The following is a 26,610-nucleotide window of genomic DNA, read 5'->3' as shown; positions in this document are numbered from 1 at the left end:
GTTAGCTCAGGGGTACCAAAAACTTCACCACTGTACAGTTCCTGCCTGGTGTGCAAATACCTCCTGTAAACCACACCACAGGCTTAGCTGAGGGCATGGAAAACTGCAGAAGGTTTCTGCAGGGAAGAGCCAGGATTGGATGCTCAACAAAAACGTCCGTTGATAAATGGGGCTTTCAGTTTGGTCTAGATCTTCTGTTGGGCATAAGTTAGAAGCAGGAGATTGGTAAAGAGCTGCTGTCATGGCCCAGTTGGTGATCAAATGGCAGGCTGAAGGAGCTACTAACCGTGGGGACATTATCTTGAGCACAAGGCTGGGGGCAGAGTGGGCAACCATTGTATTAATTTGGGGTAACATTACCTTTCGGCTTAAAGCCACAAACATGTGCTGTATCATAGTGGGAATGGCTTAATGGAGTGGTTCTAACTTCTGTGGAGATTTCAGGCTCTTAAGTTTCAGGCAAGGGGGCAGCCAGGGTGGCAGCTATATGGAGGCTGGACTGGGGCTGGGGGAATCCACCTCCATGGCTGTTGGCTGGGGGCCTCAGTTTCTGGCCACTTGAATGTCTCCAGAGGGCTGACTGGAGTGTCCTCATGAAATATGGTAAAAGGCTTCCAAAAGAATGAGTAATCCTAAAGAGCAGGCAGTCATAATGTCCTTTTTGACATAATCTCCGAAGTCACATGCTGTCATTTCTGCAATACCTTATTGGTTACACTAGTCAACCTCATTCAAGGTGAGCCCTTCTATATTGATGCCACAAGGTATGAATACCAGGAAGAGGGGGTCACTGAGGCTGACTACCACATCAGTGGATGTTTGCTGGATGAATAATTGAAGCCACAGTTAGGGGCAAGGGGAACCAGTCTGGGTTGGGACTTGTTGGCCACACCACTGCAGCATTCCTGACACCATGCTGCATGGTCCCGGCCCACCACAGGTACTTAGTAAATGTTTGTTCAGTGAGGGAACTGGAGGCTGCCTCCTTTGCTCTCCTTTGCAGATGGGAGAAGTCCTGGGTGCTTGTTTCGGAGGCACATATACTAAAATTGGAACAATACAGAGGTTAGCATGGGAGAAGGCCTGGGCTTCTTGGCCTAACATTGAAGGCCCAGGATACTCTGATGTCTCCAAGTCCAAATGTCTTGGACTCCTGACCCATCCAGCTATATGGGGCTGCTCCTGTCTGAGCCTGCTGGAGACTTCCAGTCCCTATGCCTGTATCTACCCCCTCCTGACATATCTTCTCCCATATTTTCTAAACACTACAGTACCCCAGTGTGGTAGTTAGATTCACTTGTCAACTTGGCCAGGTGAAGGCAGCTAGTTCTGTTGCTGTGGACATGAGCCAATGGTATGTGAACCTCATCTGTTGCTGATTTACATCTGCAGCTGGTTAAGAGGCATGCCTGCTGCAATGAATGATGTTTGACTTAATTGGCTGGTGCTTAAATGAGAGAACACGAATGTCAGAAACGGCATTGAGAAAAACAGGATAAAGCTCACTGGGAATGGGAAAGGCAGAAGAGGAGGGAGCTGGCAAGAGAGCATTCCAGGAGAGAAAGGGACTGTCTTGAGCAGTTAGAAAGGAAGTGAGAGCCAAAAGAAATGCAAGATGCGAGAGCAGCAGAAGGAGATTGGGAGAGAGCAGAGAATGCTGCAGCACCATGAAGCAGAGAGTTCACTAGCCAGCACCTTTGAAGATGAAGAAGGAAAATGCCTCCCGGGGAGCTTCATGAAACAGGAAGCCAGGAGAGAAAGCTAGCAGATGATGCCGTGTTCATCATGTGCCCTTCCAGGTGAGAGAGAAACCGACTGTGTTCACCATGTGCCTTCTCACTTGAGAGAGAAACCCTGAACTTCATCAGACTTCTTGAACCAAGGTATCTTTCCCTGGATGCCTTAGATTGGACATTTCTATAGACTTGGTGTAATTGGGACATTTTCTTGGCCTTAGAACTGTAAACTAGCAAACTAGAACACCCAGCCAGGTCTTCTCTGCAATAGCTGCTGCCTGGTCAGGCATTTCTCTTTGTACGTTCACTTTCTTCATAGAGGAACCCTTGTCCATGTAGTCTTATGCTGGGGCCCAGTGTCTAAGAAGCCAAAGCAATGTTGCCTTGAATGGACCGCAGCAGGGCTCAGAGCCCCTTCATCCCTGGGGTAACTCTGTTTGGTCTCCCAGGAACCCTGTTTGAAAACCATATATCTGGTTCAGTCTTCATTTTACACTTGATCAAACTGAAGCCTGAAGAGGTGCAGGAGCCAAGATGACTCAAGCAAACAGGGAATGGCAGAGTTAGGATGCTATCTCCTAATTCTTGGGGTTCTGTCATTTTCCACTTCCCACTTTGCTGGAAAGAACAGAGCTGGGGTGTGAAGTCTCGGGGGGTGTTTGCCACAAGAAGGCTCCAGGCTGGCATTCCCCAGCTCCATCAGCAAAATCTTTTTTTTTTTTTTCAGGGAAAAGGCATTGCAAATATTTTGCCAAGGGGAAGTCTAGAAAGATGTGCCATAAGAGATCTTTATATGTGTTTAAAGCTTTTTACTTTTAAAGTGTCTCTTTGCACCTCTGAGAGGTGGTAAAATGGTGTTGGACCAGATCATCTGAGAATTGAACAAGAATGGGAGTAAATGGCAAGGCTTAATAGGGAGGAATGTCTGTGAAAGAAAATGGGAAGGGAGCTGGGAAAGGCTTGGAAAGCTGTCAGATGGTGACACAAGTCTGACTATTGGATACAGGTAAGGGAGGTTGGGTGAAGTATTCTTGATCATCCTGCAGTCCAACAAAGTTTCAACAAGGTCATCAGGTACAATTGAGCCAAAGAAGCCAATTTGAGGAGTTCCGTGTTACCCAGTGATGACCTGCCTCGGTATCCCTGCTGTGCTCTGTAAATGGCTGGAAGGAGCCCATAGGCAGTATAGTCTCAGCATCAACATGGTGATGGGTTTCAGAGTGCCATGGCTGGGCCATTAGTCCGTTTTGCTCTCTGTAATTGGAGGTCTGTGGGGCCTCTGATGTCTATTTTGCAGAGTAGGTGAACTTCCGGAAAAACTCCCAGGTCTGCCTGAAGTCCCAGTGCCCGAATGAGAACCCAGACCTCCCAACTCTCATCCCAAGTGCCTTCCTAGGTGACGCAGGTCCTCACTCCAGAAGTGGAGGGTGGTGGGTTCTCAGGGCATTGAACATCCCAGGAGAACTAAACAGGGCTGGGTGCTTCAGGGGAAAGAGCTGCCTACCCTTGGGATCTCAAAAATGAGTTTACCATCTCAAGAGATGTCTTTTGGGATGATCCCCAGGGTCATTAGCATGCCCCCATTTATCTGACAGGGAACTAGCTACCTCAAAGAAACTTCCCAAACTGAAGTTGATTTTAGTCAGAAAGAAAGTGACTCTGTGCTTTGGGGATGGGGAAGTTAGAAGTGGTTGAACTCAATCTGAGACCAGGAATCCTGCTCGGAGCCGGGCAGTAACCAGACTGTCGGTTATGAGGGCCATTTCATTCTCCTCTGCGACCGGATTGTATTAAAACCCCAGTGTGAAGTTCTTCCTCCTAAATTGTCTGAGTGACAAGTCACTCGGGCTGAAGGAATGGAGTGAAGTGTTTGGGAAAAAGACTGGAACCCTCTCGAGAGACCCAAACTCCAACCCTCAACCTCTGCCAGTTAGAATGTGAAATCCTGATCCCACCATATCCAATTCTGAATTAAATTCTTAAAAAAGGATCCAAAATTGTAAGAAAAAAGAGGAGTCCAAATTGTATTTTCTCAACCACGCAAAAAAGAAAAATGCTTAGAAGGAAGGGATACACCAAAATGTTGACTTTACTGCTTGCAGATAGGTATTTTTTTTCCTTTTTCCACAAATGGGAATGTATTTCAAAAATTAGATTTCTTAGGTTTCCAGCTCCAAGTAAGATGGAGTAATCAGACCTTCTATCTCCCTGTGAATGCAACTAAACCCCTGGAAAGAATGCATGAAGTAAGGTCTGTGCAAATGTAGCCCAGTGGTAGAATTCTTGCTCGCAATGCGGGAGACCTAGGTTGAATTCCCGGAGCCTGCTCAAAAAAAAGAGAAAAACCTTCCTTTGGGTGCATGGGTGGTTCCATGGTAGAATGCTCACCTTCCATGCAGGAGACGTGGGTTCAATTCCTGGACCATGCACCTCCAAAAAAAAAAAAAAAAAAAAACAGTGCATGAAGCAGCTACCAGAGGACTGGAAAATAAGTGGTAGCAGGTGGATGGTGGATTGGGGAAGGAAACCAGAACTTTGAGTATAAACAAATGGATGTTATGAATATTTCCTCCTTGTTTTGAGTATGTTTTTATTTGCCCATAAAGCAAATATCTTTTCTCCTTATCATATGACATAAGTTGTATTATACATGTTATTTAAGTTATAGGATATCAAGTTCAAGAGTGAATGTTACTCAAGGACTTGCACCATGTTCTGGAGAGATTTAGTGTGTTACCAGTTGTATGCAGGATAGTTGAGTATTGTTAGGTGAAACGTATGCCTGCCATTGTGTTCTATTTAGAGATTAAGTATAGTTTACGGTGATATGTATAGCAGCCAAGTTGACAATGGGTGGACTTTGATGGTCAGGTTCCTGTGTCAACTGGGCCAGGTGGTGATGTCCAGTAGTCTAGTCAAACAAGCACTGGCCCAATCGTTCGTTATTACAAAGACATTTCATGGCTGGCTAATAAACCAAAAGGCTGGTTTATTAAATCATCAATCAGTTGATTGCATCTGTGGCTGATTACATCTAAGCTCAACTAAGACAGTGTCTTCCACAATGAGAGAAACCAATTATTGGGTTTAATCCCATCAGTTAAAGACATTTAAGGAGGGAGAGAAAACTTTCATTTCTTCTTCAGCCAGCCAGCCTCTCCTAAGAAGTTCATTTATGACCTTCATTGGAGTTGCCAGCTAGCGGTTTACCAGATGGAATTTGGACTTGTGCATCCCCACAGTTGTATGAGGCACTTCTATAAAATCTCATATGTATGGCTATCTCCTGTTTGTTCTGTTTCTCTAGAGAACTCTGACTAATACAGGTGGTGAGATTCCTGGATAATGTTAGGCAATGTGAATTCTGGAACTGAGCGCTGGGTGTGGAAAGAGCTCCAAGAGAAGTCCTATCTTTGTGGTCTAAGCAGAAGGAAGAGAGTGAGATTGGCCTATAGGACAGAGAGAGTGGGGGAAATCCCTTATATTTTCTTTTCTTTCCTGGCCTGGCCCCCAGGCAAGCCCGACACTGAAGTTGAAACTGAGCAGCGGCAGTGGCAGTGGTGGCTGGGAAAGCACCCAAAACTCAGAGAAGGGAATCCTTTTCTCTGATAGGAGGAATCGTGGTCTGAAAATTGGAGGGCGGGGAGATCTCCATTGCCTTTTTTCTCTCTTCCTTCTTCAACTTGACCTCAGAGCAGATCCAGTCACAGAAGGTAGAGCAGGGAGACTTCCCTCTGTATCCCCATTTTCTAGCCCAGGGAAAAGGGGTTCATGAAAACTGTAGCATGGAGGAGATCATGAAGAGGGAGCTTGAGGAATGAATTCCATAAAGTTGCGTACGAACTCTAGGCTTGCATGCATGGATCTTGCTCTAAGGAGTATTTCAGTGACGTTGAGCACTGAACCATTAGGTAGACCATTCGGGTTTCAGACTGGCTTCTGGGTGACACAAGCTTAGAACAGATCCAAATTACACTGCAAAGGCTTTGAGAATTGAACCAATAATGGAACTTTACAGCTCACAGAAGTAGGCCCACCCACGTGTGTAGAAAGTGCATGCTCACCCCTGCATTTGTAGGGGCAGGCCATCTGCCCTGGTGCCTGGAGGGGTGGGTTTTCCCCTGAAATAGTTTTGGGGAAGAGTGCTGCCACCCCAATGCTCGGAGATGGTGGGGTCTGTGCCCCAGGGTCTGTGTGGAATGAGAGTGGAAACTTCAGCCCAGTGTTTGGAGTGAACATGGCTGCTGCGTAAGCACTTGGATGGCAAAACCTCCACCCTAGGTAACTTTCAGATCTTGAAATCTAGTGGAGTCTGCCCTGCTGGGTTTCAGAATTGTTTGGGACCCATGACCCTGTTTTCCTGCCAGTTTCTTTCTTCTGGAATGGGAATATCTACCCTATGCCTGTCCCTCCATTGTCTATCAGAAGTAGATAACTTGTTTTCTCGATTTCACAGCCGATCGAGTGGAACTGTGCCTAAGTCAGACCTCACCCATAACCAATTTTGATGAGACTTTGTACTTAGCATTGTTCCTGAAATGACTTAAGCCTTTTGGATGTTGTGATAGAATGAATGTATCTTGCCTGTCAATAGAACATGTCTTTCGTGGGGTCTAGAGAGCAGATTCTGGTGGCTTGGAGCTCTGTACCACAGAAAAATGTTCTTAAACTTAATTCTGCCTATGGGTGTGAGCCCATTGTAAGTAGGCCCTTTTGGTGAGGTTACTTTGGTTAGGGTGTGGCCAGCCCAATCAGGATGGGTCTTTAAATTTTTTTTTTATTTAAACCCAAATATGTTAGTAATTTTATTAAATGTAAATACTCTAAACACACCATCTGAAGATTGTCAGATGGGATAAAAGAGCAATTACATAGGATCTAAAGAAATATACTTTAAGTATAAAGACATGGTTCAAAAGTAAAAAAAAAAAAGAAAAAAGAAAAAAGAATATGAGGTTGATTCTGTTTTCTTGCTTTTTTCCCCTTCCATCCTCTCCTAGTCTTTGGGCCAGCTCCATGTTTCAGCCATGCACTTTCATGAGGTAGAAGAGGAATCAAAACATTATCCAGGCCTTCCTAGTAATTAACAAACTTACTATCCGACAAAATTAACAAAGGAAAAAAGAGTTGTCAGCTTGTCCAGTGTTGAATCACGTAATCGAGTATTGATTTTTCTTCCATGGAAGCAAGGGAAGACGTATTTATATAGGTGGTGTTTTGCTGTTTTTAAAAGTATTTATTTTAAAATATTTTTATTGAAAAATCTTCAGATAGTCCATTTACAGTATATAATCAATGGCTCACAATATCATCACATAGTTGTGTATTCATCACCATGACCATTTTTAGAACATCTGCATCACTCTAGAAAAAGAAATAAAAAGAAAAAACTCATACATCCCCTACCCCTTACCCCTCCCCCTCATTGACCACCAGAATTCCAATCTACCCAATTTTTTTTTAGCCTTTATTCTCCCCCCAACTAATATTTATGCATTTATTTTTCCTTATTTTTTTCTACTCATTTGTCCATATCTTGGATAAAAGGAGCATCAGATACAAGGTCAGGATGAGTCTTAAGCTTATTACTGGCATCCTTTAATAGCAGAATGAAATTCAGACCGATAGAGAAGGCCACAGAGAGAGAAGCGAGAAGCTGAGTGTCCTGGAAGAAAAGCGGAAGGCCAGAAGAGGCTGCCGTGCGCATTGCCATGGGACAGAGCTGCCAAGGATCAAGGATCACGCGCAGCCAGCCCCAGGATGCATCTTCAGGAAGAAAGTATCACCTTGAGAATGCCTTGATTTGGACTTTCTCTTGGCTTCAAAACTGAGAGCCAATAAATTCCCATTGTTTAAGCCAACCCACTGCATGGTATTTAGTTGAGCAGCCAAGGAAACTAAAACAACACCCTTAATCAAAGAAGATATACGGAAGGCAAAAAAAAAAAGCAAAGAAAAAAGAAAAGACATCTCATCATTAGTCATTAAGGAAATCCAAGTTAAAGCCATAGTAAGATATCAGCACTAGCTAACAGAATGGCTAAAGTAAAAAATAGTGGCAGCAACAAATACTGGTGAGGACAGAGAAATTGGTTCTCTTACATTGCCAGTGAGAATGTAAACTGTATGGCCATTTTGGAAAAGTTAGGCAGTTTCTTATACAAGTAAACATATTTTTATCATATGATTCAGCAATCCAACTCCTAGGCTCACTCCCAAAAGTGAAAACTTATATTCACACAAAAACCTACCAACGAATGTTTATAGCAGCTTTATTCACAATAGTCCAAAACTGCAAACAAACCAAGTATCTTTCAATGGATGAACGTAAAACAAACAGGCCCATCCATACAGTGGATGTCAGCTGTGAAAAACAGTAATATGATGTAACATTCTGTTAAAAGAAGCCCGACTCTTGAGGTCACATCATGTATGATATCATTTGTGTGACATTCCAGAAAGGCAAATCTAGAGGAATGGAGAACAGATCAGTGTTTCCAGAGGTTGTGGTGGGGTAAAGGTTTGTCTACAGAGGGGAAACATGAGGGAATTTTTTGGGGCGATCGAACTGTTTTCCGTATTCTTTGTGGTGGGAGTTCATGTGTATTCAAACTCACAGACCGTAGATGCAAAATAAGTTATTTTATACTATGTTAATTTGGAAATTTTAAAAAGTGAATATCTCCAAACAAATTTCTTTAAAAAAATGCTTTAAAAGAAATCCTCCATCAGAGTTTCTGCCAGAAAGGCTGCTTAGTAAGGGCTCTTTTACACCAGCCCTGGTATCCTGGGGGTCTGTTTTTCTCTTTTTAATATGAGAGGATTCATCTTGTGCTGTGCTTTTCACTTCCTCCCACCTCACCCCAAGTTGGGACCCTGGATACCCCTTTTGTGGACATGGGGTGGGAGTAGGCTTGGAGAGAAAGGGAATTTGACCTCCTCTAGGTATTGGCCCAAAGCTCTGAGCCACTTTTGTTTGTCTCGTATGTTTTCTGAAAATGTCTGGATCAGACTAACTTCTCAAAGCAGATCGCAGGTAGCTGGGGATTTTGAACAATCCTGGATTCCAGGACTTATTGGTGGTGCCCACACATTCGTACCTTCGGCAAGTATCTTCATGGGTTAGCCAGATGAGAGTGCCAGCTCCAACAGTCAACAATTCTAAACAAGGCATTTTGGGGGGAGCTAGGCATATGCTCCTGACTTCACGACCCATGGGGAACTCTGAAAAGGCTTCTCAATTTAGGCCTCCCTAAGGTCAGAGCTGAGAGGAACTTAAAGGATTTTTTTTTCCTTTCACATAGAATTTTTTACAAGAGCACTATGCTGTGAGAGAAGGGCTGTCATTGCTATAAAAGGTGAGGACACAAAGGTTCCAAGTGGCCCCAGGCCTCATGGGTTAGAGAGACAGAGGTGACAGAGTTGGGTCCTGGTCTACCACTTCAGCTTTCCAGGCCAATGGCCATGAGAGGAACTCCTGAGATCTGATGTTAGGCAGGCCCTCTGAGCACATGCCCAGAAGGTGGCTAACACTGCCTTCCATCAGCTGGCAGGGGCTTGCCAAGGGCACCTTGAAACCTTGCTGTCTAGAACAGCTTTCCAAACAATTTTAGAATATATTACATAGTGGAATGCTTTCTTTGAAAACTATCTTATGCAAAAGTTCAATCTGGAAAACCAAGCTGGACATTTGTGGCTTAAGGTGCAGGCAGGGGTATCCTGAGGTCCCAAGCCCCCAAGAATATTGCTGAGGGTCATTTATCCAGTAGTGACTGGACCGAGAGCATAGGAGGTACCATGAAGCCTAAGGCTCTGGCCTTCAGTTTAGAAGAACGAGGTGGATTCTGGTAGAGGTGCTAAGGGGAAGGCCACAGGATTCCAGGCCCGCCACATGTACTGGGTACTGCTGGCAGGGCCATCTGAGCCAGGCATTGCTTGCCTCATCATCCTCTCTGGCCAGGTCCCTGTAGCCATGACCTGCCACTCATGGGGTGGGGAAACTTATTTCTACCATCTATACTCAGTGAGGTAAATTTTTACAGCTAAGGATTATGACCCTCCCCTTTTCTTGTCCTTACCAAAAGGCATCATCTGTTTTTCTACATCAGCAAAGGTAGAATGTTCAAGTTCAGACCTTACTGTATGAAGATCAATAGTAGCTCTGCCCTCTGACCCCAGTGCGGGGGCTGATCCTTCCTGGCTCACAGTGGAACCATCCAGTGGACCTCCTTCTCGTAGATGTCAGGGATCATACCCATCGGGGAGCTGACCATGTGTACCGTATTCTTACCAAACAGCTGGAACTCATAGTGGATGAGCTGCTCCCAAAAGCCATTGTTGGGCCGGATGATGGGACGGCATGATTTGGCCCACGTGTGGGCCTCCAGGAGGGACATGGCGTGGTACTTCATGAGGTAGGCAAGGCAGAGGGTGGCCGAGCGGCTAACGCCAGCGGCACAGTGCAGCAGTGCACGGCCCTGCTCCAGGCTCACGCTGTGGATGTGGTCGGCGATAGGGTCAAAGAAGTCGTACAGTCGTGCACTGGGTGCGTCGGCCACGGGCACCTGCAGGTAGTGGATGTCCTCGTAGACGGTGTTCACCACCTCCACCGAGACATTGATGACGGTGGTGATGTGGCTGCTGGACAGCATGAGCTTGTTGTTGGCGGCCACCCCACCGCTAATGTACAGGCTGCTGGTGATCTGCGAGAGGCCATGGACCGAAGGCTGCTGGAACTGAACGGGGAAGACACGTGGGGATGCTGTCATCAAGGCTCTACTGAGTCTGTGGAAAACGACACAAAAGAAGACATTCAGAGGGTAGCAGCCCAACCTGGGGGAGGTTCTAGGAAATGGACAGAATGGGTTTATAGCCAGATTCCCCAAAGGGTGGCCCTCTGACCACTGGCAGATTTACCCAGGGACTTCATTAAAAATGTAGTTACCCTGGCTCCTTCCCAGACCACTGAGTCAGACTCTTGGGGTGAAGACCAAGACTTCTGCATTTTCTGTCCGCTTCTGAGGGGGTCTGATATGCACTGCCCAATAGGACAAAGGGCAGGCCCCCAAGTCTGGCACACAATGCTTCTCCTGAGGACCCTTCCTACCCATTTCTAGTTGGCCAGGCCAACTTGTGTCCTTTACTGGTGTGCTGGCCCGACTCTCCCTCTAGGGCTCTACAACCTCTCCTCAAAATCTTTTCCTTCCTTCAAGCTCCTCTCAGTGGGAATCCTCTGCAACATCTCTGTCCTCAGCCTTCTATCTTTATGCCCAAATCATGAGTTTCTGAACAAGTGACCTGGAACCAGAGCCCACCTGGCTGGGAGTCACTGGAAGGGGATAGTAAAAAGAAGGGAACATCCCAGCTTTCCCCTATCCAAAGGACCATCTCTTTGAAGAGAAAGGACGTGCCCATGTGAAACTGATGTCAGATTACAAAGTCCTACATCCTTAAACATGCTTTTGGACTTTGCTGCTAAGGAGCACCTTGGGAAGCAAATGGTTGAAAGCTTCCTGGAGCGGGCAACCAGAGAAGTTCTTGCCCCAGGGGCAAGAACAGAGGCAGAGGGCCTGAGGGCAATTAGTCATATCAGCAAGACCAGTTCACCTGCCTGTGGGAGAACCCGGGATCCTAGGCCTCTTATTCTCTGAGCCTGGAACAAAGTTGCAAAAATAGCACACCTTCACATGTTTTATTGAAATGGGAGCGTTGGGATTTAGATTCAAGCCCAAATGGCAGATCCTCACTAGGCACAGACAAATGAAGAGCCAAAGTTTTGTTCTCCTGCTTAAAATACTTCAGTGGCTGCCTGTGTTAGGATAAGTTCGAGTTCCTCAGTTGGGCTGTCAAGGCCATTTGTGGCCTAGCTTCTGCCCATCTCTGCAGACTCCTATAAGCCTGCCCTGAGCCACTTAACAGCTCCTTATAGACATCCTGTCCTCTCTGGTTCTCTGCCTCTGCTGCTTTCTTAGTCCAGAGCCCCCTTTCCTTACAAGCCCCCCTCCCCTTTCCTTGTCAGATCCTTATCTGTTTCATTCAGCAAAGGATTGGAGAGAGAAGTCTGGGGAGCTTTGGGATCTTAGCCCAAGGGTCACTACCTTAGGGAAACTTCCTGAACCACACCCTCCCCCATCCATATGGTAGAGTTCCCCGATTCAGGCTTTGTCCTATGTGCTCTCCTTCTTAATACTTACTGAAGTTGTGGTTTTGCCTTGATCTGTCCGATTATTTGATTAATGCCCGTCTCCCCATAAGTCTGTGAACTCTATTGGCATATGACTGTCTGTCTTCATTCCCAATGTACCATTTGTGCCAATTCTGTGTTTCTGTAACCAAGAAGTTAAGATTTAAGGGAGGATTATGATTTTTTAATCATTATATAGATAGTCCTTGTTTTTACTTTCTGATACATTAGAATAGACAGATGTAAATAGCTGAAATCCCTGAATAGTAATCCAACTGTCTTGATCTCTGATAATGATTGTAGAGCCTTTATCTTGTGCCCTTGTGATTGTAAAAACCTTGTGAGTGTACTTCACGGTAACTATTTTATCTGGCTTTTTTATTTTAGTCTTATATCACTAAAGACATCCTTAGGTCAGCCCAGAACTAACCCGCCCCAATTCCAAAGTTTTCTTAATAACCAAGGCTGGATCTAATCAAAATGGGGCCCATCTGACATGCACAGTGGCTTAACTTTTAACCTATAAGTGATCTATAGCTCATTGTAATACTAAAAATCACACCCATCATATTAAGGCTGCCATTTTCTCACATACTTTCTGTAACTTAAGCATGTAATCAATCTGCACATGCTCAATAATTAGATCACCTCTAATTACATTGTCTGGAGCCATTGTGCTCATTATCCTAAAACCTGCCCATTTTTTGATACTATAAAACTATCAGTAACTGCAGTTCAGGGAGACAGATTTTAAGGGTCAGAAGGCCATCTGATCTTTTTCAGTCCTACCAGTGTAAAGAAGGATTTTTTTTTTATTAATTAAAAAAAATTAACAAAACATTTAGAAATCATTCCATTCTACATGTACAATCAGTAATTCTTAATATCATCACATAGTTGCATATTCATCATTTCTTAGTACATTTGCATCGATTTAGAAAAAGAAATAAAAAGACAACAGAATAAGAATTAAAACGATAATAGAGAGAAGAAAAAAACCTATACCTCACATGCAGCTTCATTCAATGTTTTAACATAATTGCAATACAATTAGGTAGTATTGTGCTGTCCATTTCTGAGTTTTTATATCCAGTCCTGTTGCACAGTTTGTATCCCTTCAGCTCCAATTACCCCTTCTCTCTTTTTTTTTTTAATTAACGGAAAAAAAAGAAATTAACCCAACATTTAGAAATCATACCATTCTACATATGCAATCAGTAATTCTTAACATCATCATATAGATGCATGATCATCGTTTCTTAGTACATTTGCATCGGTTTAGAAGAACTAGCAACACAACCGAAAAAGATATAGAATGTTAATATAGAGAAAAAAATAAAAGTAATAATAGTAAAAACAAAACAAAACAAAAACCTATAGCTCAGATGCAGCTTCATTCAGTGTTTTGACATGATTACTTTACAATTAGGTATTATTGTGCTGTCCATTTTTGAGTTTTTGTATCTAGTCCTGTTGCACAGTCTGTATCCCTTCAGCTCCAATTGCCCATTGTCTTACCCTGTTTCTACCTCCTGCTGGACTCTGTTACCAATGACATATTGCAAGTTTATTCTCGAATGTCCGTCACATCAGTGGGACCATACAGTATTTGTCCTTTAGTTTTTGGCTAGACTCACTCAGCATAATGTTCTCTAGGTCCATCCATGTTATTACATGCTTCATAAGTTTATCCTGTCTTAAAGCTGCATAATATTCCATCGTATGTATATACCACAGTTTGTTTAGCCACTCTTCTGTTGATGGAGATTTTGGCTGTTTCCATCTCTTTGCAATTGTAAATAACGCTGCTATAAACATTGGTGTGCAAATGTCCGTTTGTGTCTTTGCCCTTAAGTCCTCTGAGTAGATACCTAGCAATGGTATCGCTGGGTCGTATGGCAATTCTATATTCAGCTTTTTGAGGAACCGCCAAACTGCCTTCCACAGTGGTTGCACCACTTGACATTCCCACCAACAGTGGATAAGTGTGCCTCTTTCACCGCATCCTCTCCAGCACTTGTCATTTTCTGTTTTGTTGATAATGGCCATTCTGGTGGGTGTGAGATGATATCTCATTGTGGTTTTGATTTGCATTTCTCTAATGGCCAGGGACATTGAGCATCTCTTCATGTGCCTTTTGGCCATTAAAGAAGGATTTTATAAAGCTTAACAGTAGCTAATTTTTCTTGCTTAATTTAGCTATTTACATATATTTTAGCTTCTGAACAATAGAAATATCCAGCAAAAGCATTTGTGTCATTTTATATTCACTGCTATGCATTTGGTGTGAGTTAAGAATTGTAAAGAAAAGAGTTATGGGCCCCATCAGGCTAAGAAAAACAACCCGGAACTTCCCAGGGGCAGTTATCTGCTGCCTTGGTTATGCAAGGTTATCTGCTGCCTTGGTTATGAAAGGTTGTAACTGCCGGAGGAAGTTTATCTAAGAATGCAACTGAGAAGGTTGAGTAAGGGAGTTTTGCACAACGAGACAGCTGCTTCTTGCATGAAGCAGCTCCCATGACTCATGCGCGAAAAATGTTTGTTATCTGCTTCTTACAAAATGTTTGTTATCTGCTTCTTGCATGAAGCAGCACCTGTGACCCATGCTCGACCCTCACCCCCCCTCCTCCTACCCCTTAAAAGCTTCCCCAAACCCAGGCTCGGGGCTCTCTGTTCCTGCGTGTTCAGTGAGCCCCACGCATGTGTGGTAAATAAATCCCTTTGCGCGTTGCATGAGAGAACGTCTCTTGGAGTCCTCCTTTGCGTGGCAAAACTCCCAAATTCTTACACCAGTAATCTTTCTCTTTTTAAAACCCTGGTGTCTCAGGAATTGGTCATTTGAGTTTATCAGGCAGAGACATCACTGCTTTTGTCCATTATCATTCCCACAAACAGGTGCTTGATAAATATTTGTTGACTGAAGGAATGGCCCCAGTGACCAGGACTCTGTACCCAACTCAAACAGTTTTCTAGAAAGAATGAGTTCTCCAGCCTTGTTGCTCTAGAATTCCAGATAGAGGCTAGGTGGGAGGTGGTTCTTAGGCTGCTGGAGAGGATGGCTGAAGTCTGCATAGGCAGATCCTGCCAGCCAGTGCCTCAAAGGTTCAGCCCCAGGAAAGCTAGGTAGGTCTGGTTTGTCCCCGTTGTCCTGTGAGGGACAGAGAAAAAGATCCCTAAACCCAGTTGGAAGTCTAGATCCTCATTATCAGAAAGCCCAGAGAGAAGCGGACTGTAGGCCCCCAAATCAGTGCCTAGTGGGTAAAAGGCACAGATAAAAAGTTTGCAGAGGAGAAGCTATTCTTGAGGGAGAAGGTGGTGGTGGGGGAGAGTCATTTTCGTGCTAGCCAAGAAACATTTATCAGGAAAGAAATATTTACTAGGTGTTGGGGATATCGAAATGTACAATACAGTCATAGTCCCTTTTCTCACAGACTCAAAGCCTACTGGGGGGTGGGGGTGGGGGGCTAGGCATTAAACAGACAGTTATAGATGCGATGGACCTGGAAAGTAGGGATATTATAATACCTACCTTATAAGGATGTTGTGAGGCTTAAACGACAATTCAGGAGAAGTGTTTAGCACAGAGTGAGTCCTCTAAAACGGTAACTGTTCTTCTTCCTGTTGTTAGGGAAGTTAAAATGCAAGGCATTGTGGGAGTGGAAGGGGAAGGGGCTTTATTCCAGGCCGCAGGCTAGGGAGCCACAAAGACCGCCTCAAGAAATGACCAGAGGTACCTTTAGCAACCGGGGGAGGGAGATGAAGAAATGGCAACTTCGCAGCAGCTCAGTTTTATCACTTTACAACCTTAGCTTCCCTCATCCGTTTCGATCTTCAGAAAAACCTAACCATGATGATGGAGAGAGTTAATATCTCCATTTTACACAGGGAGATGTGAGGTAGAGGGGAAAAGGACTTGGCCAGGGTCCCAAAGCCGGTCTTTCCGATCTCATTATGTGTAGGAAAAGTCCGCAAACACCGCGAGGTGCTCATCAAATACTGGTTTATAAACGTGGAACATAGTCCACGGGTTGAGGAGAGCAAGACGCCACATCTAGGAGTCCGCAGGGGAGGCTTCCCCAGGGAGGTGGCGTTGGAAGGAACCTAGCCACGTTGTGTTATCTCTGCTTAAGAGTTAAAAGCCCGGGTCGCCAGTCCGGGAACCCGACAACCTTACCTCTCTGGGCCAAATGGGGGAACCACTCCCCAGGGCGGGCGGACGGGCAGGTTCGATCATGAAGAAGCCACGCCGCCAAGTCTTCGGCGAGTGTCCGGGGAAAAGAAGACCGGTCACGACCTCGAGCCACAATTTCCGATCGCCCGGCGCTCCTGTTCCCATGGTAATGGCTACTCGCCTGAGGGAGGAATCGGCCACCCCGGGCGCCTTTCGACCTAATCTGTCTCCACGGTAACGCGCCCTTCCGCGCCACGGCAGCCGCTAAGGGACAATCCTGTTGCTCCAGCCTCCGGCTCGGGCTCAGCGCTCACGTCCCGCCCCTCGGTCCCGCCCCCCTCGCTTGTCTCCTGGGCAACGCGCCGCGCTCGGTGCTCTGCGTCTGCGCAGGCTCTCCTTCGGCTCCGGCTCGCGTCCACAGAGCATGGCTCCTGATCGCTCTGCCGCGGACTTGACTCCCATTCCCGAGACGTACGCTAGCGGGGAAGACGCGGCCGCGCAACCGCCCAGGCTGTCGGTCACATGGGGTCTGAGCTCGCCCACGGCTTTTGTGGACATCCCCCAGCCGACCGGTAGTTCAGTCACCGCCCGGGCCTCGACGTCCTCCGGACGCGAGACGCGCCGAGCCAGCCACGAGATCTCCTTAGGGGTCCAGCCGCAGATCTGCTTCTTGCGGCCGCGGACCTCGCAGCAGCCGGTGCTGTTCAGGTGGGGCCCCGAGGCCCAGAATGTTCGTCATACACCGGGGCCCCTGGAGGAGCCCGAAGTTCCCCTCAGGCCGGCCTAAGCCTTCTGAAAGCCTCAGGACTTTAAGAGCCCGGCCCTTTTTTAGACCCCCAGGGGGTCAGGATTTCTCACAGACCTGGGTCCCGGCTCCTCCTCTGCCCTGCCCTTCGGATCCCCGGGAGCCCGAATACCTTCAGCCTGAACCCCCAGGACAAGCCGAAATCCCCACTCCAAATCCACATTTCTTCCAGATCTACCCAGGCTTGGTTATTATGTGACCTGGGGCGCCCCAGCACCCTTTGAGGCGTCCTTGGAAACGCCTGTGAGCACCGAGGCTTACGTCGCCGCCGACCTAACCTCCACGTCCTTTGGTGACTCTAGAAAAGCCTCCTGTTCTCTCAGCAGGGCCCCAGTTGTCATAGAGACCAACTTCCCCAACCCCTTCCATCCCACACCCCCTGGCAGTATCTTCCAGACTCCCACAGAAGCCTTGTAGGAAGCAGTGTGATTCAAAATGATCGTTGTCTGAAAGGAAGCGTTCCCAGTCACTGCTTTTTACTTCTCAGTATTGGTAAATGTGTTGCACCACAGAGTGGGTGAAGAGTTTTATGTGTCATGTAACACTTGAGGATTTAAAAAAAAAAAATTTGTGTGTGAGCATCTCGATCTTTAAACTTCAAATTTTTCAGCGTATGCTGTGTTGCTGCACAAAGAAATCAGAAAAACGTAAATGGCAGATTGAGGACGTTTGTTTATTTTTTATCAGTTTGTAAATCTAAGAACTTTCATGAAATATAGGTCCAAATTGGCCGAGAATGAAATAGAAAAAAAATTTTATCTTTCAAAATATTTTATCCTTTAAAATTTGTTTTTATTGGGCCTAAATAAAGAGCTAGTGTACACTCATAGAAAAATCAGACCAGTAAAAGGAAGGTCAGGAAAAAAAAAACATTAACCCACATGCTCAGGAGACAATCACTATTAACATTTCACATCCATATATATGTATTACAACGTGCTTATAGATACATTTTTTTAATTACAAAAAAAGTTCACTGTTTTTGTAATGTGCTTCACCCCTCTTCCGGCACTTAATACACTGTGGATATCTTTCTGTTTTAAAAATAATAATTTTTAATAGCTTCACAGTATTTTATTGTATGACAACCACAGTTTATTCGATTGCTTCACTAGTGTCAGACATTTAGATAGTTTCCAAATTTTAGAAAGAAAATATGAGCAATTGTTTTTACATGGGCAAAAAACATTTAAACGTGTATATTTGCAAAACCATTCTGTGAAGTAACCAAGACCAATCAGTGAAAACTCAGTGCCTGGCAGTATCCATTTTTGACTCATTTTTCATTTTGAACAAATTATCTCTATTTTCATCCCACTCCACCCCATCTCATTCTCCAGCTCTCAACCTCCAGTCTCTTCAAACTCTCCTCCACTTCAAAATTCTCACACTTTTCTAAACTTTCTCCACATCCTTATCCCTCAGAATTCCCCTATTAGTATAACCCAACTTTAGTCCAAAGTCTTCACTTCAACCCCATCAGGTTCATTCCTCTGAACTCTACCCTACAACCTTCGCTCCCCTCCTCTTAGCAACCCTCCCTTCCCCAAATCTCACTGCATTTTCTCCTGAGGGCTTTTCTCAGTCCCTGCTGACCCTTTACTTCAACTGTCCTGGTCCTTCTTCATTCTTCTGAGGATGACTTTTCCTCTCAGCATCCAAGAAACATGCTCTTAGTTGGCTTTTATGACAAGAAGAAACCTCCGCCTACCCCCTTGCGCTTCTGAAAATGATGACAGAGCTGTACCCGCCTCAGAAACCTAGGGGAAGGCCCAGCCACGCCCCCAGAGCCCCAGCAAATCAGGTCTTGCCTTGGCCCCAGCTATCTCCAACCTCTACCATCTTCCCCTCTGTCCTCTAGCTTGATGAATTCCAGTGAAGCAGCGGTGAAAAAACTTTTACCCAAGAGTCACTTATCTCGGGTGATTATCCGTGACAACGTCGGTGCACAACGAATGTTTGAGATGGAGGTAATGTAATCACAAGTTTGGCATCAGACAGTGTTAGTGGATTGACCCATATTCGTTTCTTTCCCCCTGCTGACCCTGGGGGGCATCAAAGATCTTAGAGGTGATAGGGAACCATCAAGGTGCTCTTATGTAGGACTATTTTACAAATGAAGCAATTGAGACCCTTGTCCAAAATCCGGTAGCTGTTTGAACTAAGGGGAGCAAGGAGAGACTGTCTCTTGGTGCTTGTGGCTTTTTTTTTCTCAAGGCTCATTAATTTGCTGTTTTCATCATAGGAAATCCATGAATAGAATCCTACTGTCTTCTTTAAGAGGAACTCCTGGGTCTAAGACCTTGAAGTGGCATCACTTTTTGATCAGTCTTTTTCCTTTAGGGATTGCTCCCATTTTCAGATGAGAAAGGCTCTTCTCCAGCTTTTTTTTTTTGCTTGTGGATAAGAAGGGTTTGACTTTCTTGCTGGAAAGCTCTCAGGAGAAGGGGGAGGAAAACCACAGTGCTGTCCTCCCACTGTTCCCCACAGATGCTGATTGATGAATTCATTAAATGAGTCTGTGGAGTTTGCTTGGGTTTGGGAACTGTGTTGAAACCTCGGAGGAGACTAGAACAAAGTGAATTTCGAGCAGAGCAGACAGCCTAGAATTGATCTGCTGTCCCCTTCTTGATCCTTGGGCTTCCCTCCATTGTCTGTGACTCAAGTTTGAAAGGGCTCACAGGATTCTGACACCAAAAGGGCAAGGGCGGTGGGAGTGAGGACAGGTAAAAGAAGTTTAAGAGATGGTGCCAGATTCTCTTATTAGCTACAAAGTCCAAAAGATGAGTAGGGGCCTGATATTTATCCCTCTGCCAAACTTTCAGTGGCATGTTGTAGTGGAGCTAGGGTGGACTTGTTGCTGAGTAGGCCAGCTTTGTATGACCTTTGTGTTGACTTTGGGTGCAGCATTCTCTGGGACCCTGTTTTCTCATTGGTGAAATAGGATATGTTAGGACCCACTCAGTTGCAGGTGACATGAACTGAACTTGAACCAAGCAAAATGGAGAAATGATGGGTGTACATAATCAAGGGTGGAAAGGGCAGGGTCGCCAGAGTTTGGGATGAGCGAAGCCAAGAGTTCCAACATCATTGGGTGTGTCCTCCACCCCACCTCTAAACCTCCTCTGTCTGTTTCTCTTCGCATCATCATTGGGTTGGCGATCCCTGGGGAGCATGGCCAAAGGAAACCTTGGCCTGTAGACCAGAATGCAAATGAAATGCTTCCATTGTTGCTTGAGTTAGACAAATTCTGGGGAACTTCAGTGGACCAGTTGGGTCATCTCAAGTACATGATAACAATATCAAATCCTGGGGCCCACCCAAGCCTCACTGAAGCTAGAATCTCTGTGGTCTATATTTGGATCAACTGAACTGTTTTTGATGCCAGATTTAGAAATCACTGATTTGAAGTAAGTCTTTTAGTGTCCATATTGTCTGTCACCCACCCTCCCACCATACTTTATTTTAAATGTTTTTTATTGGTCAATATAACATTCATAATAAAGAAAAGAAAGAGCAGTGATTTTCAAAGTACACTTCAAGTAGTTACAGAACAGATTTCAGAGTTTGTTATGGGTTACCATTCCACTATTCTGATTTTTCCTTCTAGCTGCTCCAAAAGACTGGAGAAAAATAACATATATATATATTTTTGAAAAAGCAATAAATTTCAAAGGACATTGCAACAATTGGTTGTAGAATAGATTTCAGAGTTTGGTATTGGTTACAGTTCCACAATCTAAGGTTTTTACTTTTAGCCACTCTAAGGTACTGGAGACTAAAAGAAATATTAATATAATGAATCAGCAATCATACTTGTTTGTTAAACTCTGCCTTCTCTGTATAACTCCACAATCACCTTTTATCTTTCTCCCACTCTTTAGGGGTATTTGGGCTATGGCCAGTCTAACTTTTTCATGTTGGAAGGGACTGTTGATAATATGGGATGGGGGATGGAACTAGTTGATGTTCTGGAAGGGCTGGTCCTTTGCATTTCAGGACTTATCTGGTCCAGGAACCCATCTGGTAGTTGTAGGTTTCTGGAATGTTACCCTAGTGCATGGAACCTTTGATATAATACCTAGGTGTTCTTTAGGATTGGCCGAATGGTATTGGTTGGGGTTTGACAAGTCATGGTAGGTAGCAATATCTAACTGAAGCATGTGTAAAAGGGATCTCCAGAGTAGCCTCTCAACTCTATTTGAACTCTCTAAGCCACTGAAGTCTTATTTGTTACACTTCTTTCCCCCTTTTGGTCAGGATGGCATTGTTGATTCCATGGTGCCAGGGCCAGACTCATCCCTGGGGGTCATTTCCCATGCCGCCAGACAGATTTTCACCCTTGGATGTCATGTCCCAAGTAGGAGGGAGGGCAATGATTTCACTTGCAGAGTTGGGCTTAGAAAGAGAAAGGCCACATCCGAGCAACAAAAAAGAGGTCCTCTGGAAGTAACTCTTAGGTATACTGTTGTAGTTTGCTAGCTGCTGGAATGCAATATACCAGGAATGGAATGGCTTTTTAAAAGGGGGATTTAATAAGTTGCCAGTTTACAGTTCTGAGGCCGAGAAAATGTCCCAATTAAAATAAGTCTATAGAAATTTCTAGTCAACGGCATCCAGAGAAAGATATCTTGGTTCAAGAAGGCCAATGAAGTCCAAGGTTTCTCTCTCAAGTGAGAAGGCACATGGTGAGCACAGTCAGGGTTTCTCTCTCATCTGGAAAGGTATGTGGCGACCATGGTGTCATCTGCTAGATTTTTCTCCTGGCTTCTTGTTTCATGAAGCTCCCTGAGAGGCATTTTCCTTCGTCTTCTAAGGTCACTGGGGTGGACTCTTTGCTTCATGGTGCTGCAACGCCCTCTGCTCTCAGAATCTCCCTCATTCTCTACAGTGTTTCCTCTTTTATAGGGTTCCGATAAATGAATCAAGACCCACTTAGAGTGGGTGAAGACAAGTCTCCACCTAATCCAGTTTAACACCCGCTCTTAATTGAGTCACATCTCCAGGGAGATGATCTCATTAAAATTTCAAACATACAGTACTGCATAGGGATTAGAAGAAATGGCTGCCTTTACAAAATGGTGTTAGGATTAAAACATAGCTTTTCTAGGGCACATACATTCTTTCAAACCAGCACACATACGCATAGGTATGCTAAGCTTCTCTGCTAAAAACATAAGTTTCACAAGAGCAAGCCTCAAGATCAAGAGCTTGGCCTTTTGATTTGGGTGTCCCTAATACTTGACACAGTATCTGGGGTTTCCCCAGTGGTAAAGTGTAGTAGTTACATATTTTTTTCTCCCATTGCTCAAGGGACTTTGTCAATACCTTTTGATTAGCAGCTTAATATACTCTGGGATGTATCCAGGCTTTACATTAAGTTATACAGGATTAAAGGTCCTTATTCTTATTCTGATCTACTTGTATTTGGACTATTTAAATGATCTATCCAGATAGGTTGAGTTAGATTATGTACTACAGAAAATTTAAGTTCTGGACAAAGTAAAACTTTCTTCCTTTGGTCTCAAAGAGTAGATGCATTTCTAAAATATAGGCAATGTCTTCCTTATCCCTGTATTCTGAATTATCTTAATCCCAACCTGATCGGCTTCATTCTGAACTCAAAATACCATATATAAATACATATATAAAACATATATATATATATATAATACATATATATATGCATATATATAACAGCCTCTCAAAATCCAAAAATAATAATTATCACTCTGGGCTAAATGTGACAGCTATCAAAGAGCCCACAATCTAGGCCCCTGTTTTCTTATAAGTATTTTCTGAATGAGACCATATAATAATTGTTCTTTTGTTTCTGGCTTATTTTGCCTCACCAAATGTCTCACAAGTTCATTCACAACGTTTCATGCCTCACAACTTCATTCCTTTTTGTAGCAGCCCAGTATTTGATCATGTGTATACACCATCATTCGCCAATCTACTTCTCAGTCATTGCATTCTTCAGCAACTTCCATTCATTAGGCATCATGTATAATATCCAAAGTCAGCAGTCCATTAACACTCTCAATTTGAGATAATTTCATTGTTCTCAAGAGAAAGATAACCAATAAACATACCCTCACCAAATAGAAAATCTAAACCTCCCCATAACTCTTGTCCCTCCCCCCATCATTTACCCCTGGTGTTGCTGTGGTACTGTTGATGTTTTCCTGTTAAACACATCGCATGGCATGCAATAGCAGTTTTCCCCCTATACCCCAAACTTACACATTCTTTGTACAAGATTCATACCTTTGAAGTAGTTCTTACAAGAACTTATTTAATTTTCTAGTGTTAATCGGTAGAACACATGGGTCTATACAACCCCTTTCAATTATGTTCACCATCAATATGGTAACATGACCTATACACCCACTAGTGAACTGCCTATCTGTTCCCTTAAATTTGAGTTCAACCTCATTAGCTAACCATTCACCCATCTCTAGCTTCTGTGTATCTCTAAGTCCCCTATATTCTGTATTATAAGCCTCTGATTTTACCTTTACCTTCGTCAAAAAAGTGGAACCATACAGTATTTATTCTTTTGTGTCTGGCTTATTTCACTCATCATTATGTCCTCAATGCTTATCCATCTTGTTATGTGCTTCAGGACATCATTTCATCTTACTACTGCATAATATTCCATCGTATGTATATACCACATTTTGTTAATCCACTTGTCTGTTGATGGGCACTTGGATTGTTTCCATCTGTTGGCAATTGTGAATAATGCTGCTGTGAACATCGGTGTGCAAATGTCTGTGTCACTGCTTTCAACTCTTTTGGGTATATACTGAGTAGTGGTATTGCCGAGTCATAGGGCAACTAGATGCTTAGTTTCCTAAGGAACTGCCAAACTGTCTTCCATAGTGGCTGTACCATTATACATTCCCACCAGCAGTGCATAAGTGTCCCAATTACTTCACATCCTCGCCAGCATTTGTAGTTTCCTGTTTGCTCAACAGCAGCCATTCTTATAGGTGTGAGGTGGTAGCTCATTGTAGATATAGACATGATCTGTATTTCCCTTTTAGCTAATGATAATGAACATCTTTTCATGTGCTTTTTACCCATCTGTAATTGCTCTTCAGGAAAATGCCTATTCATATCTTTAGCCCATTTTATAATTGGGTTGTTTTTTCTTTTGTTGTTGAGTTGTACGTTTTTGGTTTTGTTTTTGTTTTTGCATCAGCAGACATTGGGAATTGAACCCGGGTCACCGGCACAGCAGGCAAGAACTCTGCCTGCTGAGCCACCGCGGCCCACCCATGTACGTTTTCTTTGTCTATACAGGATATTAAACCTTTATCCGATGTGTGATTTCCAAATATTTTTTCCCATTGAGTTGGCTGCCTCTTCACTTTTTGAGAAAGTCTTTTGAAGCACAAAAACATTTGATTTTGAGGAGTTCCCATTTATCTATTTTTTCTTTTGTTGCTTGTGCTTTGGCTGTAAAGTTTAGGAAGCTACCTCCTATAACTCAGTCTTGAAGTTGTTTCCCTATATTTTCTTCTGAGAACCTTTATGGTACTGGTTCTTAATTTAGGTATTTGATTCAATTTGAGTTAATTTTTGTATAAGGTGTAAGGTAAGGATCCTCTTTGATTCTTCTGGCTATTGACATACAGTTCTCCCATGCCCATTTATTGAAAAGACTGCCTTGTCCCAGTTCAGTGGATTTGGGGGCCTTGTCAAAGATCACTTTACCATAGATTTGTGGTGTATTTCTGCAGTCTTGATTCTATTCCATTGGCCAGTACTTCTGTCTTTGTGCCAGTACCATGCTGTTTTGAGCACTGTGGCTTTATAATAAGTTTTAAAATCAGAAGTATTAATCCTCCCACTTATTTCTTCTTTTTTCCTCTCTGCTGCACTTTAACTCAGTATGTCAAATAATCAGGTGAACACTGACTGGCCTTCATGGAAATTCCCTTTACTTAACATGGTGCTAGGTCTGGAGACAAGCCCTGAGTGCTTTTTGGAATCTCCTGGAGAGCTTGTGAAAAATATAGATTTCTCAGGCTCCCCTCCCACCACCAGATTCTGTTTCTGCATGCCTAAAGGCTCCCCATCCTTCAAAACCCAACCCCAGTTTTTAGGCCGGTCCTTCCGTGAGTCTTTTCTTGATAGTCCTGCTTCTTTGAACTCTCTGCTTGTTTTAGTGATGTATCATTATCACCATGGCATAGAAATATTTGAACATGTGTCTCTCCTCCCTGACTGCACTGTAGTCACTGTGAAAACCTGTGGCTTATTTTTCTTAATATCCCCTCCTATAGTTAGCTCATTTGAATAAATAAATGAGTAAGACATAGGATGGGCCTTCCTAGAGCTTACAGTCTTGCTGGGGACAGGACAGAAATGACTTCATAGAGGAAATAAGTAAAAGTCATTGTGAAATAGAGTATGCCACAGGCAGTATATGGAAGCACCAAATGAGTAATAAGAACAGGGTGATAAGAGAAGGAGAAGTGGGGAAGGACGTCCGGTGGCCCCTTTCCCCTCTGTTGCTGACCAGCCTTCAAATAGAGCTGTTAGGCCAGAATCAGGATCCTAGGCTGTCAGAAGTTTACCCCTAACTCATAGAGGTTATCTAACTCAATACTGACATTTTACAAATAGGGAAACTGAGGCTCCTCATGATTTAAATTATTTGGGGAATACTGGACCCAGCTGTTAAATAACCCCTCCCCCATATCAGCAGCATAGATGCTTCCTTTGCTGTGAAATGGTTTCTTTATCCTAAACCCCCCTCTGTTTTTTGTAAGATAAGAGCTTCAGACAAGACCAAGAAAAAGATGAGCCACTTGTATGACCACCTGAAAAAAAAGTTCATGACCGACCAGCTTAGGAAGCTAGGGCGCTGGAGACGGGAATCCGCACACATCCTGCAGTACCTACATAGCATCCGAGCTTACAAGTTTCAGCTCAAACTCCAGCGGGGCAAAAGCCAGTAAAGAAATCATTTTGCCCCAGGGCAGCAGCAATGACACAACTAGGCTGGCAGAAGGAGAAGAACTAGAAACTGGCCAGCCTCCACCATCCTAAGGTCGTAGCAGCAGCAAGAAACTAAGACAAGAAGACAGCAGAGCCTCCCCAACGCCACCCCCAAGAAAAATAAAAAAGAACTCAGCTATTCTAATATTCCTTACTCCATCCCCTCCCCTATGTTCTGTTGGAGGAAACTCTGATAGTCCTGTAGCTGCTGGAGTGGAAGATATGGAACAGACCAGCTTCTATGGTTAAGGCAAAGATTGGCCTTTGGTGTCCACATCCACAGGCGAGATGCCAGGCCAGGAGTGCTGGGATAATAGTGCCTTTGATGGGAAAGGCTCAGTAGCTCCACCGCCTAGAATTCCAGTAGTAAGGAGATCAGGGTCAGGGTCAGGCATCAGATTGACCTGGTTAAGTCCTATTTCTACCACTCATCCACTATGTGACCGTGTAACCTCTCGGAGCCTCTGTTTCCTTATCTGAAAGAGTGGAGGCAGTAAGAGAACCTAACCCTAAGGGCTGGCATGAGGATTAAATGGGCTCATGCACGTTGAGTGCTTGACCCAGAGCCATCATTTCTGGTGGCCCTCATTGCACTGGCTCCACTGACTTCTAGCCTTCCTGGTCCCCAATTCCCTGGCATGCCTGCTGTTCTCAGCTGTACCCCAATGAGCTCCACTTTGTGCCTTTTCCCTCACAACCC

At 44.2% G+C, this 26,610-nt stretch overlaps 2 protein-coding genes across 6 annotated transcripts; one reads left to right on the top strand and one right to left on the bottom strand.

Moving 5' to 3' along the window:
- Nucleotides 1–6,926: 6,926 nt before the first annotated feature.
- DUSP18 (dual specificity phosphatase 18) lies at nucleotides 6,927–16,405 on the bottom strand. Of its 5 annotated transcripts, none has more exons than XM_077160549.1 (5): nucleotides 16,094–16,403; nucleotides 15,449–15,537; nucleotides 11,930–12,061; nucleotides 10,027–10,520; nucleotides 6,927–7,100 (listed from the first exon to the last, which is right to left on the bottom strand). In XM_077160549.1, the coding sequence occupies exons 4-5, from the start codon at nucleotides 10,502–10,504 to the stop codon at nucleotides 7,096–7,098; spliced, it is 483 nt and encodes a 160-aa protein (XP_077016664.1). In that variant the 5' UTR covers nucleotides 10,505–10,520; nucleotides 11,930–12,061; nucleotides 15,449–15,537; nucleotides 16,094–16,403; the 3' UTR covers nucleotides 6,927–7,095. The 5 variants fall into 5 exon arrangements, 4 of the variants coding, with proteins under 4 accessions (XP_077016664.1, XP_077016663.1, XP_077016661.1 ...); XR_013175772.1 differs by lacking the exon at nucleotides 6,927–7,100 and adding an exon at nucleotides 7,680–8,204 and having other exon boundaries at nucleotides 9,815–10,520; XM_077160548.1 differs by lacking the exon at nucleotides 6,927–7,100 and adding an exon at nucleotides 7,680–8,204 and having other exon boundaries at nucleotides 16,094–16,404.
- On the top strand, nucleotides 16,152–26,055 carry C5H5orf52 (chromosome 5 C5orf52 homolog). Its single transcript, XM_077159363.1, has 4 exons — nucleotides 16,152–16,256; nucleotides 16,380–16,798; nucleotides 18,757–18,865; nucleotides 25,682–26,055. The coding sequence occupies exons 1-4, from the start codon at nucleotides 16,152–16,154 to the stop codon at nucleotides 25,868–25,870; spliced, it is 822 nt and encodes a 273-aa protein (XP_077015478.1). The 3' UTR covers nucleotides 25,871–26,055.
- The last annotated feature ends 555 nt before the right edge of the window (nucleotides 26,056–26,610 follow it).

This window comes from Tamandua tetradactyla, chromosome 5, assembly GCF_023851605.1.
Source record: "Tamandua tetradactyla isolate mTamTet1 chromosome 5, mTamTet1.pri, whole genome shotgun sequence".
NCBI lineage: Eukaryota > Metazoa > Chordata > Mammalia > Pilosa > Myrmecophagidae > Tamandua > Tamandua tetradactyla.
This window is presented reverse-complemented; position numbering and strand designations above follow the sequence as displayed.

Excerpts from the sequence above, each read along its gene's own strand:
- DUSP18 (XM_077160547.1), bottom strand. The coding sequence starts at position 10,504 with ATGACAGCATCCCCACGTGTCTTCCCCGTTCAGTTCCAGCAGCCTTCG.
- C5H5orf52 (XM_077159363.1), top strand. The coding sequence starts at position 16,152 with ATGAAGAAGCCACGCCGCCAAGTCTTCGGCGAGTGTCCGGGGAAAAGA. Across the intron at positions 16,799-18,756 it reads CAGCAGCCGGTGCTGTTCAG|CTTGATGAATTCCAGTGAAG; the intron begins GTGGGGCCCCGA and ends TCTGTCCTCTAG. Across the intron at positions 18,866-25,681 it reads AACGAATGTTTGAGATGGAG|ATAAGAGCTTCAGACAAGAC; the intron begins GTAATGTAATCA and ends GTTTTTTGTAAG.